Source organism: Ambystoma mexicanum, chromosome 4q (assembly GCF_040938575.1).
Source record: "Ambystoma mexicanum isolate Mex_15411 chromosome 4q, UKY_AmexF1_1, whole genome shotgun sequence".
Taxonomy (NCBI): Eukaryota; Metazoa; Chordata; class Amphibia; order Caudata; family Ambystomatidae; genus Ambystoma; species Ambystoma mexicanum.
Window position 1 is genome coordinate 394066829 of NC_090928.1, and position 21243 is coordinate 394088071.

Below are 21243 nucleotides of genomic sequence, written 5' to 3' on the forward strand. Positions count from 1 at the left end.
GATTATGTGTCTCTAACCAAGGAATTCCAAGAATAACCTGAAACTGTGGGGCCTTGATTACGTCAAACACAACTGCCTCCCGATGGCCGTCCGGACCAATAAGAGTCACCTCAGTAGTGGAATGTGTTACCGGTCCTGAGTCAATTTCAGTTCCATCGACTGTGATGATGACATCTTTGCTGGTTTTTGGACGCAGAGGGAGGTTAATCCTAGAGACCAATTCACGATCCACATAGTTTCCTATAGCCCCACTATCGATGTATGCCTTTATTGCATGCAACCGCTTAGGCTGTTCCGGATCTACGAGAACCATTGGCACAATGAAATGCGAGGTCTGAGAGTTAGTTTTCAAGCTCGGCAAGCGGACCCCTACGCTTGTCGGGCGGAGTCGTTTCCCGAAACAGAGTCTTCATGGTTTTTATCAGCGGCTCCTACCACCTTCTTGGGCGGTTTTGCCGGGCAATCTCGTAGAAAGTGTCCAGAGTTCCCACAATAAAGACATAATTTTAACTGCCGCCTCCTTTCACGTTCTTTTTGGGTTAAAGGTCCTCTAACCCCTCCAATTTGCATAGGCTCAGAGACATCGGCACCCTTGGGTGTGACGTGGGTCTTGACCAACACCCGGGTTTCAAACTTGGACCGATCCGCTTTTCGGTTTTGGAGCCTGTGATCCAATTGGACCACTAAGTCTATATATTCTGTGCATTCTTGGGGCGGATTTACGACTTGGGCCAAGACATCTTTAAGTTCTCCACGCAGACCCCGATAGAATAATGTGATTCTTTTATCCTCTGGCCATCCAGTTTCCACGATTAGTCTGTTAAAGGTTGCTATGTAGGAGAGGAGGTCTTGGTTGCCCTGTCGCAGGGATAGAAGTTCATCATCCAGAGCTTGTCCCTGAGAATGTCGAGCAAATAATCTCTCCATGCTTGCTTGAAATCCTTGGAAATCCCGGAGGATTGGGTCATCTTGAGTAACCAGTGGTACTGACCAATCGGCAGCACAGCCGCTAAGGTATGACAACACAAAAGCTACCTTGGTCTGGTCATGAGGGAAGGCCCCAGGTCTGCATAGGAAATGCAAACGACATTGATTCATGAATACGGCGAACCGTTTGGGGTCCCCAGCAAAGCGTTCAGGTGGGGCCAGCGGCATATTTCCAGGTAGATTGATTTGCACAGGGTTACTTGAAGCCACAGGAACAGAATTCCCCCCGGAACCAGGTAGAGGGGTTTGCCCAGCTTGACCTTGCAATACCTGCCTAGCCAGGTCATCAGTTCGTTCCTTAGATACGATTAGTTCCCTCCTGAGGGCATTAGTCTCTTGACGAGCGGCATGTACTTCGGCCCGTAATTCCCCCAGTAATTGGGCCAACATATCAGTCTCAGAAGTTTCCATAGCGCCTGGGTGAGAATTTGTAGGAAGGCTTCGCGTTCTGTAACGCTCACCTGGCTCCCACGGAGGCGCTGACCTGGTCTGGATTGCTGTGACCTCTTCAAGCGTGATGCGCAGGATTTGAAACACTGACTGAACTGGACCCCCAAATCTGGCTTGTCTGGCCCGTAGAAAAATCTTTCTGTAGGTGGAGAAAGGGGATTAACTGACTGCAGAGTATTGTGATTGCTTCCCACCTCCCCTTTGCTCTTCTCTGACCACCTCCGAAATCCCCAATCAAGGCTCACCTTAATGTTTGAATTGATGAGCTCTCCATCCTGCTTCTGGTGCAGGGGCGCGTATTTGACCAGTTACTTCAATGGTTTCGGAAGGCGAAATGCCGTAAGTATGCAGTTTAAAAAGTTCCAGAGTAGAGTCTTCTCTTTGTTTGCTTTTCTTAACCTGCGATCTGTCCTTATTTTCAGGTGCAGAGTGGAAGTGATGCTTCGAGGGATATTGCCGGAGATAAACTCAGGTGAGTTTGTGATAAAATGATCCCTTTAAATGTCTTTGAATCCCTCTAGTAATGTCTTTCTTTTTTCCCCTTAAGGGCCGGGGTGCGGCACCAGGCCAAGAAGTGGCGCCGACCCGAAATGAGGAGTGGTCCCGTCAAATATGGCCAGGTAAGTCTTGTGACGGAAAATCAGGCTTTCCTCATTTGTTCCTCCTGCTCACCTTTTGTCTCTTCTTCTCCCCTGCAGGTGCAGAGATGTGGCGGAATGCCCAGAAGGTCGCGGTGGATAGTGAAGAGCCCACGAGGCAGGTGAGTGATGCGCGGCGCTGCTACAAGTAGCGCGATGCTTTTAAAGAATGTCTATCTTCAGGATCGCTGGCGTGATGATTCCGGAGACAGGTAAGAAATTAGATTAAGTTCTTGGTTTTCACCTTTTCTCTTCCCTTCCTTCCTTTCAGGTATCCCAAGATCGAGGCGGGCGTGGCTGGAGGCAAGATGCAGGAGCAGGCACGGTGAGCGTTCAGCTGCTAGATGCAGAGCAACGCGAAGCACGTGTGGCAGTCCGGGCGTGGTTTAAATAGCCTTGGAAGAAGTTCCAGGTAAGTATTCTTCCACGGTCCCCACCCAAGTAAAATAGTTCCTTTGAGAAAATAGTCCCTCCTAAGCCTCATTTGGCTTGAGGCTTCATGCAGCATGGTCTGCATCAGGTAAGTGCACCAAACACCCTCTTTTATGAGCCTGGCGCCTATGGCGCCAGGACTGATGTCCAACATGAGCCTGCGCCAAAGGTGCCAGTACTAAGTCAAAGGAGCCCCTATTAGGGGCCGCTGGGCTTTTACCCGAGGGCATGATGCCTGCTCCCGGGGGTGCTGGGCCTGTCCTGGTGCTCCGGGGGTAGGCATCATGACACGGAAATAGCATGAATTAACTTTACAGTGTGTTTGCGTAATAATACAAATATTATGGTGATATTCTACTTACTTTTTTTCTAAAATGATCAGGTTATTCCTTAGTTCTTCTTTGTTCTTCAAATCCGGCTGCTTCTTTTCAGGAGAATGGTCTTCACTGCAATTGTAAAAGAAACAAATGAGTAATTTTGTTTGTATATAGCACTGTTTTTAATTTAGACATTGATTTTTTTAATTGAAATCCTCAGCGCCTTCCTCAAAACCATTAAAACTATCTTATTTGCATAAGATACGTCGCACCAGTTCAATACATATATTTTCTTAATGAACAAATTGTATTGCAATGACTAACTGTAGCAAACAAAATATCTTTACTATGTCTTGTGAAATTCATAATGTACCACTGAATACCACTATTTCTGTAACTAACCTGTTCTACGTAATAGTGTCTCAATGTCATGCTTAAATTAAAGTAATTAAATAAATAAATAAAAATATATTATTGTATAAGTATTATTTTTTGAGATTTGAACATAGTGTGCATGCATGCAATTTTGTTTGAATATATGTAGTCTATATATTTCATTTAAAAAATGTTAGTTTAACATGATTTGAGTGTGTGTGTATAAAGAAAGTAAATAGTATAAAGGTTTATAAGTGATAGTTGATTTTAGGAAATTGGAAAAAAGACAGAAGATTCATTTTGCAGATTACACAAGCTAAAAGTCAGTTTGAAAATGTGTTCATGTACTGTACAGAAAATATGCATACCTGTACTTTGTGTTCACGCATATGCATGGAGCTACAAGTAGAAATCTTGAAGACTTGTACAGTATTTCTTGTAGATGGTGCTTGCCAATGATATTACACTTGTACTCAGAGAGATTCACAGTACATTTGCTGTGATGATCTATGATGATGCAGTTAGATGTAGAGGTCTTGAATGTGATTGGTGTACGGTCATGTGATTTCTTAGCTACATCCAATGAGGGAATGGCACAGAGAGTGAAGTGGAAATGGTAGAAGGGCTGTTCATGTTACGATATGTCCGCGAACATGGCGGTAGTTCGCGGACATCGGGAGTTACACCCGGGGATTTTTTGGTTCAAAAGTCATGCAAATGATAATGAGCACTGAAATGGATTGGTCATGAAAGTTTAGTGGGTGTGTTGTGCCAGGAGAGAGTTTCTCAGATACTCTTTTTGCTGAGAGAACAGATAGCTATGGCTGTGTGTTTCAGAAAACAGATTGTTTGGATTTTGGGAGATTCGTGGATACGTTGGTTGAAGGTGTATGCAGAAAGCTGTGGAGTAGCTGTAGATCTTGGATTTCCACATGTGGAAGTACACTGGCATGGAGTACGTGGAATGAAATGGTTGGACTTGCTACCTCTCTGTGCTACTTTGGAGACAGAGCAACATCCAGACATAATTGTAATTCATTGTGGAGAGAACAGTTTAGGACATGTGACTGGATTTTTTTTGCAATTTGCTATGAAAGAAGGACTTGGGAGGGTCATGGACATGTTTCCTAATTCTCAAGTGATATTTTCACGGATTGCGCAGAGACAAATGTGGCTTCGTTCTTCTTCATTTGGTCCGCAAATGGAAAAAGCAAGGCACAATGTTAATAAGGCTGTTTGTGCCTTTCTAAGAGATTTTGGCATGTCCTCTTTTCACAATGAAAATATTATGTTTCGTAGTACATACATTTTTCGCAGAGATGGAGTCCATCTTACTTATGCTGGCAATCAGATTTTTCTGAGAAATGTTCAAAATGCATTGCGACCTTTTTTAGAATTACAGCATCCATTTTGAAGTAGGTGTTAAGTATTTATAATTTTTGACATACAAACACCTCCCAAAGGCTCTTTTCAGAGCCACCACTTCCTCTCAGAGAAAATTGCAATGGTTATAATAGGGTAGCACCCCAATGTTTTAGATGCTCACGAACTGTCCGCGGACTTCTAAAAAATACAAAGGGCCCTGCTTCATTTATCCTCACTTCTATTTTTTAACTGTGAAAGGCGGCTCTGAAAAGAGCCTTATTTTTTGGGGATTTTTGTTATTTTGTATTTTGTTTGTTTTTTTTATGCACGACACACTAGGAGAGGAGGGGAAAGGAGGGTAAAGGGGGGGACACCAACCACAGGGATAAGAAAGGGCGAGCTGAGAGAGGAAGATGTAGAGTGGGTTTTATTTGGGTAGTGAGCAGGTCTTCTGGTGCTCTGAGACGATAATCTCAAAAGCACTCCGGAGTTGCTCCCCCCTGCAGAGTACTGTGTCACAGTACATACATACAACTGTGACCCTCGAAAGGTAGGGGTCATCAGAATCCTGTATGGCCTGTGAGGCAGCTTGAGGAAGACGCTGTCCCACAGAGGTGGTCCTTGTGGTGACAGGATCAGAAACGGAGGATGAAGTAGAGGAAATCAACCTACTACGTTCTTCGCAAGGTACAACCTTGCGAATAGCCCCAGAGTGAAATGACCTCGGGTGTCGCTTCGTGGTCCCAAAGCTGTACGAACCGTGCCTCCTGCGACTGAATATCATTTTGCACTCATTGCAGGTGACACGGTTCGCATGAGCCTTAGGACCATTCCCATGAATGGTAAACAACCGCCACATCCAAGACTCACGCCTAGTGCGGGTAGTAGGGATTTCCTCTACCTCCATTCTCCTCATCCTCTTCTTCCTTCTCGCATCCTCATTCCTGTTCCCCTCTTCAGGCCCTTGGGAAGGTGCTGGTGGTGGAGGGGGTGGGGGTGGTGCTGAGGCAGATACAGCACCGGCTGGCAGCAGTGGAGCTATAGTTGCCATCAGGTTGATGATGGATATCTGCAAGTGGCAGCAAAAATCGCAGTGCTCTGAAGAATAGTCAGAAACACAATGAGAATAAGCTCTAGGGCGTGGTCTTTTATAGGGGTGCTTGTACGCGGTCCGCGGACATGCGCGCTGTCCGCAGACAGATCGAACACAAAAAAGGGTTCAAAAAGTTTCAAAAGGTATGTAGAAACTCAGGATTACTATGTGGGACTTGTGCCATGATGAGTTTTTATTGAAAAATATTGTGGATTACTTGAAAATGTACTTTTAAATTGTTCGGGGACACGAACAGTGTCCGCATTCAGAACACGCAATTAGCGTGGGCGCGGTCACATGATCCCTTCGCGAACATGTCCGCGAAGGAAGCGCCTGTCCGCAGGACACCAAATGCACGGACATTGGTTTGCGCATGCACGATGATGTTCTACGGACACTGTTCGGGTCCTGAAGTAATTAAAAGTGCGTCAAACGAACATTTCAGGACACCGCTTGTGTTCTTAGAACAGTTTCAACTTGCTAGCAAACAGTACGGACAGGTATAGTGTTCTTCAGGACACTTTAATTTTCGTTTCTTTACGAACATTTCAGGACACCGCGTGTGTTCTTAGAACAGTTTCAACTTGCTAGCGAACAGTACGGATAGGTATAGTGTTCTTTAGGACTCCTCCATTTTCGTTTAATTACGAACATTTCAGGACACCAATTGTGTTCTTCGAACAGTTTCAACTTGCTAGCGAACAGTACGGACAGGTATAGTGTTCTTCAGGACACCTCCATTTTCGTTTATTTACAAACATTTTAGAACACCTGCGCTGTCCGGGGACACCTACATTGTTTTTTAAAACAAAAAAAAAGAAACTAAGTACAACACAATATAAAAGTGTAACTTTATTTAACATATATTAATAATTTATGACAGAGAAGGTGAGGCAGAAACGGAAACAAAAACAGGAGAATTAGGGGTTTCAACATGATTGGTATCAGGTGAAGAAGGGATGGAAGTCTCATCAAATCGTTTTGGGTTATGGAGAGGGTTTGGGGATAATTGACTGGGATATGGTGAGGGGGGACAAGTACATGTGGGGCAATGGTATGAGGTTTTTGTTTTAAAATGATCTTCAACAAAAGTTTTCAAATTATTAAAATTGGTCAACAATAAATCCATTTTTTCTTTTATGCTGTCAAGCGTGTTATCCATAACAGTTTCTTCAGAGGTATTTTCTGTTTTGGTACGCTCTGTACAAAAAAATATATATATGTTAAATGTATATGAAATAATCATTAAATGGTTTATATTGTAAAGCGTTTACCATTAGTTTCACTATCTTGTGACATTTCCTCATGTGGGAAATGCTCCTCTAGCCATTCCAGCGTACTAGACATATCTGTGAGAAAAAAAAATATATCTTTTTTTTAATCTAATACAGAAAGTTTATAAATATATGAGTAAAATGAAGTACACTTACTATTTCAGGTAAGATAGGTTCTAAGTACTCTGTAGGTCTGGTCTTGTTCTTAGCTCTGTAGTGTCTGTGAGGTAATTATGTTGGAAGCCAATTTATCATCTTGTGGTATATTCCATTTTAGAACATATTGCATTTAAATGAATGGTTAGTGTGTTACATATATGGGTTACATTTCTTATGTATTGCTACATATAATGCGTATGTGTGCTGCTTTTTGAATTTGTTAAATGTTCCTATGTTATGATATAAGAATCGAACATACCACCTCCCCCCAGAGTTTTTAGGTAGTGGTACTGTTCTCCGAACATGTCCGCGGACATTAAAAGAGTTCGCGAACATCAAGTTCAGTAGAAGAGGTTCAGTATGTTCCATATTACATGTACATAAAGTCAAAGTTATTATTAAGTTGCGCTACTAAAAACCTATGAATTTCAGTGAAAAAGCTTTGTTAAAGGGACGTTATGGTTAAGTTGCGCTACTAAAAACCTATGAAATTCAGTGAAAAAACATTGCTAAAGGGACGTTATGGTAAAACCGAAAAACCCTTGAAATTCACCAGTTATGGTAAGCTAAGCAACCATAACTCGCACCACCACCGTGCACTGCTAAGCCGAACACCCACGACATCAAAGATGACATCACAATTGTCATTGATGACATCACATGTCTGGCTCCCTCTTTTTTCCATTACTGACATATCTAGGCCACATGGTTTTCTTCAGTAACAGTCGGGAACTAAAAATTGTAAACATACTACATTTGTAGACTTATCCTTCAAGTATGTTCTTATAGTAATTCCCTTAGGGTCCAGTCATATCAAATGAAACATATAAATAGGGGAAGACGCAAGCTTGAAACACAGCAATCCTTTCTGTGCATGAAGATAATCAGTAGAGTTATCAGCACTTTCTGATAGTTCTGTTGTTTTTTTAATTACTTTACCTGTATATGCTCATATTTGTATACATTGTACTCGCATTACTTTCCTTAGGGTCCAGTCACATCATGTGATACATATACATAGGGTAAATAGCAGCTTTCCAACAGAGCAATCATTTATTTGCATAAAGATAATCAGTTAGGTTATGAATTATTTCTGCTACTACTTCTGCTTTTTTGCTTACTTCACTTTCCCTGTATATACCCATATCTGTATGTGTTCTTGTCTCTTTGTGTTTTGTTTGTAATAATGCAATTATGTGATACGTGGGTTGTGTTAGCTTATTACATATTTCACAGTACACAAAACTCTAATAAGAAAACAGTTATAATTTCATTATTCAACATATCAACATTCTGAATATTGTACCTTCATCATATATGCTGCACACAATGCCTATGTTTCTGGATGAGTAGGTTAGTATACTGGATAGAACTTCATAATAGAATGCTATTTATATCAATGCATTGCTTAATGCACTAATTAGCTCATGACATTTATTCCAATGATCCTTGACAGTTTGTTAACAACATTATAATAAGAATCCCTTGTACACACATTTCATGAAAAGTAAATACTCATGTGATGTCATCAGTGATGTCATCAATGACATTTGTGATGTCATCTTTGATGTCCTGGGTGTTAGGCTTAGCAGTGCACGGTGGTGGCGTGAGTTATGGTTGCTTAGCTTACCATAACTGGCGAAATTCAAGGGTTTTTCGGTTTTACTTGGAACCATAACATCCCTTTAACAAAGTTTTTTCACTGAATTTTATAGGTTTTTAGTAGCGCAACTTAACCATAACGTCCCTTTCAACAAAGTTTCTTCACTGAATAAATATATATATTGTTGTAACATGTTTAGCACATTCATATAAAGACTGTTGACTAGGTATCCAGCACAGAACACATGCTAGCCTAAGCAAAGAGTTTTAAAGGGAAGCCAACCCAGGGTCTTAAGTAACTTGTGGAGGAGTGAGATGTAACAAATCACAATGTCTGCCTCTATCTCTAGATGCTAGTTAACTATGTTCAGCTGTCAAATCTATGTTCATGTAAATGCTGTTTTGCTTTACATCTCCAGGTTCAAGATTATGCACTGAGGAAAAATATCCAAGTTACAGAAGTGGAGAAATGGTTGGGGCCCATTTTAAGCTATGATCCAGAAGACTGACGAACACTTTCCTTAATTTTGTATTATGTAAAAAAAAAAAAACTTCACAACATACTGTACAAAAGCCTGAAAAACTGATATTTTAAATAATTGCCTTGAAAGAACTTTGGAACAACAAAGTACTCTCTAGTGATGTACATGCTGCTAATTTGATCTTGTCAATTCTTTTAACTAGTAATTGTATTTTTAAATGTCACTCATTTGTATGCTTTGCTTTTATAACACATAGTCAATTGTCTTGGAAACATACTGTAATCTGAGTCTTATTGAGAATCTTTGGGAATCAGATGGAATAATTTGAAGGGACCTACTTCTTTTTCCATTTGTTTATTTGAATTTAACTAAATTGTCTGCAATATCTAAAAACATAAAACCAAGTAGTCCAAAGATTTGCAAAGATGAATTATTTTTTAAAAGTGACAAATGTGATACATTTACATCTGCTGAATCTATTCAAGAGAAAAAAGAAAGGATTCATAAAAGGAAATAAAAAAATATTTTTAAATGCCTTGTACATTCATGGATGTTTGGATCAATGGACATAGCAAACTACTAAATTGTTGTCCTTGAATGTATTCAGTTTAAAAGGTAAATATTGACTAAAGAAATAGCATATGTTATTGTCAAAGTTCCATGCAGTGAATTCAGGACGTGCACGTCATTAGTATGTAACCAGGCTTTGCCTGCATGACACACCCTCAGTGGCAGAATCACCAATTACAAACTATCATGTGTCTGATAGAGGGATGAAAAGATTGACTGAACTAAGTAGTGGAAGCCAAACATTCCATACTCTGTTTATCCTTCTACTTGCCGATTAGTACATGGCAAAATGATATACCCAGTACCAAATACAATCAGGTGCATACTTCCTAACTTGAAGGTGTGGGGTCATTTTCACAACATGTAGCGAATTATGTTGGTACCAAATCACAGAATGGCTAAAGCTTGCACATGGTGAAGGCCTTCTATACAAAAGCCTAATCTGCTGGCTTTGTCGATATGATTGTCTTGCTTGATAAAAACCCCAAAACATCCTGAAGCAATCTTGTCCCATTGCAGAATGGAAGCCAGTACCATTTGAATTGCTGTAAACAATGTAGACCAATCGTTATTGATTTATCAATACATATCTGAGTTGCTTGGACATAGTTTCCCTTCTAATGGATTCCTTCCTCCCACAGATTCCTCACATTAGGAATACTATTTCCAGCATCAATCTGGACTTGGAATTTCTTCAGCCACCTCGGGGTGTACTTAGACGCTGCATCAGCTCTGTTTCCACTCATTGGTGCCCTTGACTCAGGATGTGATGTCATGGATGCTATATATGGAGCCGGCTGTGCCGCATAACCTCAGTTCCTTGTTTCTGCCTGCTGCTCCTGGAACACCCCTGCTCTTATTAGCTGCTACATCAAACCTCCTCTGAAGGCATCAGGATTTTAATCCTTGAACTGATTGCGGGAAGCAAATTACTGTGTCTGACCCCCTTGAGGTGTGTATTGGTGCTTAAAGTCTAACCAAGAAGTGTTTCATGCCAGGAATGCACACACTGCGCTCCAGACTCTTTCTTGAAAGCTGTCCACTTCCATTCCCAAGGGTGGGGAGAGAGTGCCATCAAAGCTTCTGGCTTTTGAGATTTCAGGCTTAAAATAGCACCGTACTGAAAATGAAAAACCTGAAGAATCCTATTTGCATGAAAGAGACCGGAAGTACAAAAAGAATAAAAAGTGCTGCAAGATGTCCCACTTTGCAAACTATTCTTCCAAGGGGCATTCTTTGTCCGCCTCCTCCAGGGAACGGGATTGTCACTCCTGCTCCACGGTTAAAGATTGATCCAAAGATCCGCCACCTGATTGATTATTTCCCTCCACGGATTCCTCATCTATGATATCCCTTTACCAGTGTAGCTGTTCTCTGGAAACTTTTCTGCCACCACGGGGCTCTGCGCGGGCTCATTCAAATGCCTCTTCGCGCCCTGCGCTGGATATGACATGGGGCCAGTATATATAGCAGCACCACACCCCATGACCTCGGTTCCTTTTTTCTGCGCACTGTGTTCGCTGATCGGAACATGCTAATCAAGCTTTTTCTTAAACTTAGTTCCTTTTATGGGATACGCCATGCATACTTCGTCCAAAGCCTCGGGCTTCAAGCCATGCCTGGACTGGGGCCGGCAAATGTTAGTCTCGGGTCCGCACCAGATTTGTTTGTTTTGCTTGAGCGAGGACCATGAGACCCATGATTGTGGGTCATGCCAGTCCATGCACCCATAGGCCTTCATCCACAAGTCAAAGGGTGAGGCTCTACTGTCGAGGTGGTAATGAAGCGGCGCAGCGCTCCAAGGAGCAGGCGGCTCCACATAAGGAAACGGACAAGAAGAAGAAGCAGCAGCATCTGAAGAGGTCCCACTCCCCAAATGAGTCCTTGCACCGACATTAGTTTTTTTCGAAGAAGATAGCAAAACAAAAGAGGTGATGGCTGGAAGGTTTAGAATGAATCTTAACCTCTGGCATTGCTCTGGGCAACCCTCCAGACCATCGTTCTTCGCCTGCCAAGCCATTACAGAAGGGGAAAGACCATATGCAAATCAGGCTTGGCCCCACCCCCAAAGGGATAGTCCAGCCCAAAGTGCTAGGTCACATCCCTTCTAAGTTACTAGGGGAATCCAGACGTGGACCCCTTGCTCACTATTCTTCGAGAGGCACAGATCCACCCTACTGATGAGGTCCAACCAGACTGAAACACATGTCTGGGGTTTCTGTTGGTACTCTTGTTCAGAGGAGAATTGCCTAGCATTTCGGTGCTGGACTGCCCCAGGGCAAGACAAAGACTGATATGTTTGGATTATTTCCTCTCTGTGAAAGATAGTGAGCTAAAGACTCTGGGTAAGTCTCTCGTAACCAGGACTAATGTCTGGCAGAGGGACTCCCAGGACCCCCTTGTTAATTTGCGTATTTAAGTAACTTTGGGTCTCACCCTAAGTTACTAGGGGAATCCAGACGTGGACCCCTTGCTCACTATTCTTAGAGAGGCACAGATCCACCCTACTGATGAGGTCCAACCAGACTGAAACACGTGTCTGGGGTTTCTGTTGGTACTCTTGTTCAGAGGAGAATTGCCTAGCATTTCAGTGCTGGACTGCCCCAGGGCAGGACAAAGACTGATATGTTTGGATTATTTCCTCTCTGTGAAAGATAGTGAGCTAAAGACTCTGGGTAAGTCTCTCGTAACCAGGACTAATGTCTGGCAGAGGGACTCCCAGGACCCCCTTGTTATTTTTAGGGACGCCTTCATGTCAAGGTATATGACGTCTTCGATGAGGCGGGCGACCAGGTCCCTTTTAGGCTTGAACCTATGGGTTCTAGGGAGATGAGGGATTTCTTTGAAGAATTCTATGGGGAACACAAGGATGGTGCAGAGCCTGGCCGATGGACCTTCATGGATCCATTGGCCTTGACACCTCACCAGAGCTAGAATTTTTGCCAGCTCACACACCGGGGAATTCTGACGCATCCTTCCAGCTCTTGATGGCTAAAGTGTCAGTACTCTGGGGCTGCCTTCTCTGTCCAGATCTAAAGTTCGATGAACTTTGTGATATTCTGGACGATGCCCCCGAAAAGGAGACGCTCCTGCCCTTCAAAGTGGCCGTGGAGGCCCACGTATTGCTGGTGTGGGAGAAACATGCCACTTTACTGGCAGTGGACAGGGATCGGGCAACAAAATACCATCCCACTCTGTCGAATCTGGCCTTTCTTTCCTTCCATTCTTTGGCTGAGAGCTTGGTGGTTCAGGCCGCAATGGCTAGCCGGAAGACTTCTACAATCTTTTCCCTAAGTGAGAGGTTTGACGCATCAGGCAAGAAGGTGTTTGCGTCAGGCAGTCTTGTACTGCAAGCCGTGTTTGCCTCTTGGGCCACAGTGAAGTACTCCTTCGGCCTTTGGACGGCGGCGGCCAATGTGGCTGAGTTTGTCCCAAGGGGGAGATGAAAGACGGCTTTCTGTCCTTGATCTCTGACGGCAAGGAGGCGGCATATCAGATGCTGCTGCGGACTGTGTAGGAAGAGAAATGGACATTAGCAAAGTGGTCATGTGCCACTTGTGGCTGACGACGTCAGGGTTTGCTGCTAACGTCCAGGCCAGGCTGTTGGATACGCTGTTTGAAAGCGATAACCTTTTTGGAGCTAAAGCCGATGATTCATTCCAGAAGGTTTAGTCGTCCAAGGTGACTGCTAAATCTTTGGGGCTAGCAGTACAACTGTCGTCTCAGGACACAGGATTTCATCCCTTTCCCACCTTTACCCCAAGGGGCCGTGGTCAGTCTGCCACAGGAAGAGGTCAGGGCAAGCACTTCCCGAGAGGCAGAGGTAGGGGTGCGCAGTGAATGGGCATTGCAGCAGCCACTGTCCCCACCACAACCCAAGGCACCTAACCTCTCTGATGGGCTTCACCATTCATCATCGGTTGGGGGGGTGGGGCTTTTTGTTTGTTCAGCCTCGAATGTTGAAAGAACATGTCTGATGCTTGGGAATGATAGGTCATTTGGCAGGGTTATTGTCTTCCATTCCCTTCGCTCCCCTTGTATCTCGGCCTTACGGGCCACACCTTTGTTTCCTGACCCCATTCTACTGGAGGAGGTTTGTCCATTTCTGTTGAAAAGCGTGATGGAGCATGTTCCACGCTGAGAACTAGGAAGGGTTGGTACTCCACCTACTCTCTAGTGCCGAAAGAGGATGGGTGCTTGCACCCCATCCTGGATATCTGACTGCTTAACTTGTTTCTTTGCAAGGACAAGTTCAATTTGGTTACTCTAGCACAGATCCTACAAGCCCTCGATCTGCAAGACTGGTTGGTATCCCTGGACCTGCAGGATGTCTACTTCCATTTGCCTATTCATCGAAAACATAGGAAGTACTTGAGCCTTTGCGGTGGGCCGACACCATTATCAATTCAAGGTTCTGCTGTTTAGGCTTTTTTCGGCTCCTAGGGTTTTCACCAAGCTGAATGAAGAAAAATATTTTACCCACCAATTGCGCCGACAGACAGTGATTCATTCTGTATGTCAAATCAAAGGATGGTCAGAGATCCATTTGTTGTCTTAGAATTTTACATCAATTTATTTGAAAGAAAAGGTGTAAAGGAAAAGTTTAAGGTCACAAATCAGTATAGTTAGTTCACTGGTGTGTCCATTTGTCCAATACATTGTTGGAATTGTGTTATGTGGCGCCTAGTGTTATCTTCACACCAGTTCAACTTGATCTTTGGTGCATTAGTAGCTTTTATGAGCCAGTCCTAATGTTACTGCACATTCGTTTCTTGAATTGCTGTAATGGTACTTGGAGGTTGATCCTCTAAAACTTTTTACAATGGGTGCTCCTTTTAGTGCTCCTTTGTTCGTGCTGAATTTGCAATTTGTTGACATTTTCTAAAGTAGTTTAGTCCTATTGTTTCTTCACAATAGTATTCCTTTTGCAGGCTGGTTTTCAATCTGTGGTGTATCTTTTGTTGGAATTATTTGTGGTGTCCCTCTACAATGGGTGCTCCTTTGGGTGCTCCTTTGTTCAAAAGTATTCCTTTTGCAAATTGATTTTCAATCTGTGGTGTATCTTTTGTTGAGATAGGTTGTGGTGGCCCTCGACACGTGTTTCCCCATTTGTTTTATTAATTGGTTCTTCAGGAGGGTATGGTTTTTTTCACTTGTACAGAGAGTTTCACCTAATTGAAAGGTGAGAATAAAGAGTGACATTAGTGGTCAGGCTAAAGTATAAGTGTATACAGACTAGGATTCGACGTGCAATGGTTGTTTAGTTTTCAGTGACAGGTAGAGTTGGAATTGTGAGGCTGGACAACCTTTAAAGTTAGTGTTGCTAAAGAAAGGAATTTGGTGTTGCTACTGTAGTTTGAAATTATTTACAGCAGTTTAACATAGAAGTGCTGGTTGCTAATTAGTAGCTAATGGAGTAATACTATTAATTTACTTGTGTGTATTTATAGATGTTAGCGCTACATCTAGGTGTCTTTTATTGAGGACTGAAAGTCGTGCCTTGTCGGCGGTACCTGGGGAAAACACAAATATTTCCGTGTTTGCAAATAGTACAAAGTGTGCAAGGTAAAGATTTCCTTGTACCTAATGCAGTAGCTTCACATAATTAGCGCTTACCTTGTAAGTAAAGAAACAAAGGTTCTTTCTCAAATGCTGGTATGATAGCTGCAACTTAGTTTTGATGAATCCGCCATGTTGAATGTGTGCGGTTTGTTTATACTTTAACGTCATAGCGTATGCGAGCGTAACCGTGTAATTCAGTAGGTTTTGCCATATTGGATTGGGATACAACTAAGTATTCACTAAAGTGCTTGCGGTTTCTAACTGTTTAGGAAAATTAGAAACGAAGGGCCTTTTGGTAACTTTGAAAGCGAAATTTGAAGTGAATAAATGTCTATTTTTAGACAGTCGGTATCGGAGAGGCTATAAAAGATGTTTAGTTCCACGTTTTTAAATCTTTGGTGGTGGTGCTATGAAGATGGTAGTGCCATGAAGATTGAGTGATGGCCAAAGTAATGTATTGGAATATATTAAATGGTAAAGACATCATGGCTTAATCTTGTGGTACTTTTGTTGGGTGTCCATATGTGATGAGTAGATTTCAGCAGTAAGTGTATTTTATGACAATGTTCAAGATGTTCTAATCAGGATTTCAAAGGTAGGGATTCATTTCTGAATCAGAATTTAGACCAGAGTGGCAACAATCCATGAGGCAGATTAGTTTGGCTTCCTTTTGACGTAAGAATTGTTCCCAATTGCCTCCTCTTGGAGGTTTATTGACTTTTTGAATTCCCAAAAAATCGTAGTCCTATCTTGGCTCCTGGATATATTGTGTGGAAATGGAGTGCCAGTGGCGATGTTAAGTCTTTGTTTTTCACATAGCGTATATGCTATGCTATTCTGGTTTTCAGTTTTCTTATGGTCCTGCCTATGTAGAGTTTTTGGCAAAGGCAGGTAGTCCCATAGATTGTGAATTTTTTATTAAAATGAATGAAGTCCCGGATTAGAAAGTCTTTGCCATTAGGCAATTTTAAAGATTTTTTAGAATCCTCTGAAAATGGGCATACATTACATGAGCCGCATTTATAGTTTCCTAGAAGATTTGCTTGATTCCAAAGTTGCGGAAGTCCTTGTGCTGCTTTCTTATTTTTCTCTTGGAAATGAGATTGACATAATATGTCCTTAAGATTCAGTGCTTTTCTGAAGGTTAAGGTAGGTGTGTCCGTTAGGAAGGTTATAAGATCTTCATCTGCTTTGAGTATTTTCCAGTGTTGTTTTAAAAAAAATCTTAGCTGTTGAGCTTCGCTATTGCAAGTGGTAATGAATCCGATTGTTTGTGGTTCTTGATTTGGTAAGACGATTTTGTTCTGAAGGAGTTCTTCTCTTTTCGTAATATTGGATTTCCATTTTGCTTTGTTGAGCAGTTTCGGTTTGTATCCCCTTTGTAGAAACTTGTTGTGAGCCTCTGTCACATGTTTATTAAATTTGTTTTCTTGAGTGCAATTTCTCTTGATCGTAAATATTTTCCTAGCGGAATGTTGTTGATGATATGCTGTGGATGGTTGCTGTTGCCATGTAAGATGCTGTTTCCTGCTGTTGGCTCGACAAATAGGGTTGATTGGATAGTATTGTTTTCAATGTATAATTCAAGATTTAGGAATTGTATTTTAGTAGTGCTTTCTTGCAATGTAAGTTTTAGGTTATAATTATTATTGTTAAGGTAATAATGATATTCTTCCAATTGTGTTTTGGTGCCATTCCAGATCATGAGAATGTCATCAATGTACTGTCCCCAGTACACAATACAATTTTGCTCTGTAAATAGTGGCTGTTTCCAAGCGTGGTAGTTTGAAATGTCCCATATAGATGTTAGCATAACAGGGGTCAAATCTGCCGCCCATTGCTGTTCCCTGTTTTTGTCTGAAGATTTCTTTGTCAAATGTAAAGATGATGGTGTTCAGTGTAAAGTTTAACATTTCAAGTATCATGAGGTTTTGTTGGTAATACGAAATTGATCTGTCTTGAGGAAATGGTTGGTGGTTTCTAGTCCTTTTTCATGGAGTATACTTGTGTACAAGGATGTCACATCAAAAGTGACAAGATGAAAATTGAGTTCCCAGTTTACTTCCGTCAGTTGCAGGATGACATGTTTAGTGTCTTGTATGAAGGATGCCATGCTTTTGGCTAGTGGCTGCAGGTGTTTATGGTTCAGTTAAGGATCCGATTCCATTGATGATTGGTCTGGTGGACGGTAGTTGTTTGTAAGGTTTATGGATTTGTGGTATAAAACAGGGTTTATAGTGACATTTTCGAATGAAAAATGTTGAGAAAAAAAATCTAATGTCTTTTTTTTCTTCAATGGGGGTCCCCCAACCTCCTATTTTTATTGACCTTTTTTTTACTAACTATACCAAAATAAAAACATATACAATAAAAAAATATATATTTGGAATTATTTTTTCGACATTTTTTTCCCCGATATAAAGACATTCGAAAATGTGCATTCGAAAATGTAACTGGATACCATAAAATAGATTGTTGCTAGTACTGGATGTGATATGGTAATGAAAGAGTTCTCATTTTCTGTAAGTAGCCCTAATCCAACCCGTGGTTATTAAGTGATTGCCATTCTCTTTGCAAGTCCGACATTGGGTTAATTTATTCTATCTTCCACCAGTTGGATGAGGAACCCCTCGGAGGAAACAATCCATTAGAAGAACACATTTTTTGCCTCTCAGTAATATTCTTTCCGATTGATGTTCCTTGGATGGATTCCTCCACCAAGGGTATAAATGCCCTTCTTCCTCAGCCATGGTTTCAAATATCTTTTATGAATGTCAATAAACGCTGGACATATGAATACAAAATGTTGGATAGTTTCCGGACTTTGTCTGCATGCTTGGCAATGGTCAGTGCAATCCGGGTACCATTTATTTAATTATACTACTGTGGGTAAAATGCCCAATTTTAATTTTGCTAAGGGACTTCTAATAAAGTGGCTATGTGTAATATGAAGGTACTGCTTCTAAAAGGAATTTGACAGACAAATAACTATTTTTAATGGATTGTGTCTTCCCACGGATTCCCAATCTAAGATATTGTTTCCTGCTTTAGCAGGCCTCGTAAAGAAATTTCGAAAGCAAGGGGCCAGCGTGCGACTTTGAGGTTCCTTAACACTCAACATACTTGCGTCCGGATGCAACGTTGATCGTGCTATATAAATAGCTTACACCGTTTGCCTCAATTCTGTTTTTTCGCATGCTCAGTACTCTCTCGGAATGTTTCGTCTCCACATCAGAAATCCTTAGACACGCGCCGTTACTTTTTTGTTGTTGTTGATGTAAATATTTTATAATTATTAAAGAAAAGGCCACAACACAAAAGGAGGAACAATACACTTTGGAAAACAAATGATCAAAACAGAGGTTGGAGGATCCTTCTCCAGGATCATACATTTGCAACGGGTAACATAATAACACAAAAGTCTAGTTCCAAATATGCACCCCTGACCCCCACCCGTCATCCAGACATACCCTGGGCTTCCCTCCCCACAACGTGTTCCCCCAAACCTAAATCAAACCACCAAACTAGACCAACATGCACGTTAAAATAAGGCATCAGGGCAACAGCATGTTTCAGCAGCCTCACCCTTATTCACAAAGAACATGTCAGTTGATCTGTAATAGTGGTAAGTTTAATGCAGACCTTCACCCCCAATTACAGCCCCTCATATGAACTGTTTGAACAAGTCCCAAAGTGTCTCCGCCCCATCCATCCCACACTTATGCACCATTGCTTGCTTTTCATGTTCACAGAGGCTAGATACCAAACCTTGCTACACCCTCACACTTGAACTATCCAGAGATTTCCACTTAACGAGGATGGCTTTTCTCGCCGCAAACAGCATTATATGCAATAATCTAACAACATTGCTGTCGCTCTGCCAGTCTTCCACATTGAATCCGAACAGCATGGCTGTGGTGCATAGCATCAGGGTCACTCCCTGAATCTTATTCATCTGTTCCCTGACCAATGACCAAAACTTCTAGAGCCCTGAGCATAATGAGAATAAATGCTCTAACGTTCCACATTCCCCACACTCCCTCCAACACTCTGGGGATTTAGACAGATTCATCTCTGCCATCTTGACCGGAGTATAATAGTATTGTTGGATAATTTTATATTGTATTTCCAATGTTATTTGATACATCATTAATCGGTGAGAAGTGTATATGTCAGCGCTATCAAGTTGGACTTCTAAATCCTCAGCCCAATGTTGCGCAAAAATGTATTCCCCCCCCCCTAAATTGTTCGGGATACAGAGTAAATCTATTTTTATTTAGTGAATTCAGAAATGTTTGTTTACAGTTCGAATTGGCAGTCCAGTGGCTTTCGAGAAAAAGTTGCCTCCTCCACCTGGGTCTGAATCTGTGAGATCACCACCCGGTGCTGTAACCAGGCAGTCTGTTCTAGATCTAACACTGGAAAAGACAGCGGCACTGCATCCTCAAAAAGATCCAAAATGCATATTTGTCTACAGGCCTCAAACCGTGCCCACCTCTCACCATCCCTCGGGCACGTCAACAGTAGTGCCCGAATACTGTCATGGTGATAATACTTTTCCTCAGTAGCTGTGTCCAATGTTGCAGCAACTGCCCAACAATGGGATGGTTCGCAATGTACCGTGGAAGGCGAGCCCACAGGAGCAAGACAGCCTCTTGAGGCGGAGGGGTTGCGGAGTTGCCGACGCCAGCATGTTATCTCATCTGGATTTAACCATCTCTTTACCCAGCACGCCTGTGCAGACAAGAAGTAAGCCTGCCACGAGGGAAGGGTGAGACCCCCATCATACTTGGTAGCCTATAACCATTCCTTTTTCCAATTTAGTGCTCTTATTTCTACAGGTGAATTTCCCAATGTGTCTATCCAATTCACATCACATATGCAGCAACTTCGAGGATGGAATCATCTGCCCCAGGTATATTAATTTAGGAAGGGTATTTATTCTCCCTGATAAAGATCGAGGCAGGGCATTCCACCGAAGCAGAACTGCTTGAATTTTGGACAGCAGCAGGGCGTAATGATTGCAAACCGGATCTTCCATTGGAGCACTAAAGTGTATTTCCAAATATTTAATAGTATGCCTTTACAGCTGGAACAGAGACATCTCCGGATTCCAGGGTACATCAACGCGCTGCTGCAATCCCTCTGACTTATCATAATTAAACCTATAGCCAGTGATCGGGCCAAATTATATAATTATATATACATTCTTGTAAAATTGGATCCGGAGTAAGTTGTCCTGCCAATTCCTCAAATAAAGGACGACGTCATCAGCATATAAAGATATGCGATGTTCAATCCCCTCTTGGATATACCTTGCACTGCTGTATCCAATCATACCCCTGCAGCAAACAGATCAGTGCATAAAGAAGCAGTGACAATGGGGATCCTTGTTGTGTGCCAGAATATAAGGGAAATGGGCCTGCATTGAAACCATTAGTAATCACTGATGCCTGTGGATTGCAATACAAGTTCCACCAAGCCTAAGAAATATCCCTTGATACCGAAACACATAATACTGCGAGCATGTAGTCCCTTTTGACTTTATCGAATGCCTCTCGTATATTATATACTACAATATAATCCGGATTCACCCCATTGGTCAGCACATTCCATAGCAGTCTGATATTGTTGCATGAGTTTCGGTCGCAAATGAAACCCTTCTGGTCCGGTGGGCAAGCTTAGGGAGAATGCATTCTAGGCATCACGGTAAGCACTTAACCAATATTATTTGCATTGTTATTAATAAGTGAGATTGACCTATACTTGCTGCATTCGGTGGGGTTCTTACCTGGCTATGGGAAGGCAATAATATTAGCAACGAGCATAGAGTCTGGAAGAGAGGCCATCTCTCTCGCCGCTTTAAAGACAGTTGTAAGTGCCTTCTAGAGATCTATCGGGAGACCATCTGGACTGGCGGCTTTCCCCCCAGCCAAC

At 42.1% G+C, this 21243-nt stretch overlaps 1 protein-coding gene across 1 annotated transcript in view; it reads left to right on the forward strand.

Annotated features, from left to right (window-relative positions):
* Window positions 1-9711, forward strand: part of MTR (5-methyltetrahydrofolate-homocysteine methyltransferase) — a 1960411-nt gene extending 1950700 nt beyond the window's left edge. Inside the window, exon 33 of the mRNA XM_069607970.1 lies at window positions 9112-9711. Coding sequence (XP_069464071.1) covers window positions 9112-9201 — 90 coding nt within the window. The 3' untranslated portion in view covers window positions 9202-9711. The remainder of the gene's footprint in view (window positions 1-9111) is intronic.
* Window positions 9712-21243: the final 11532 nt, after the last annotated feature.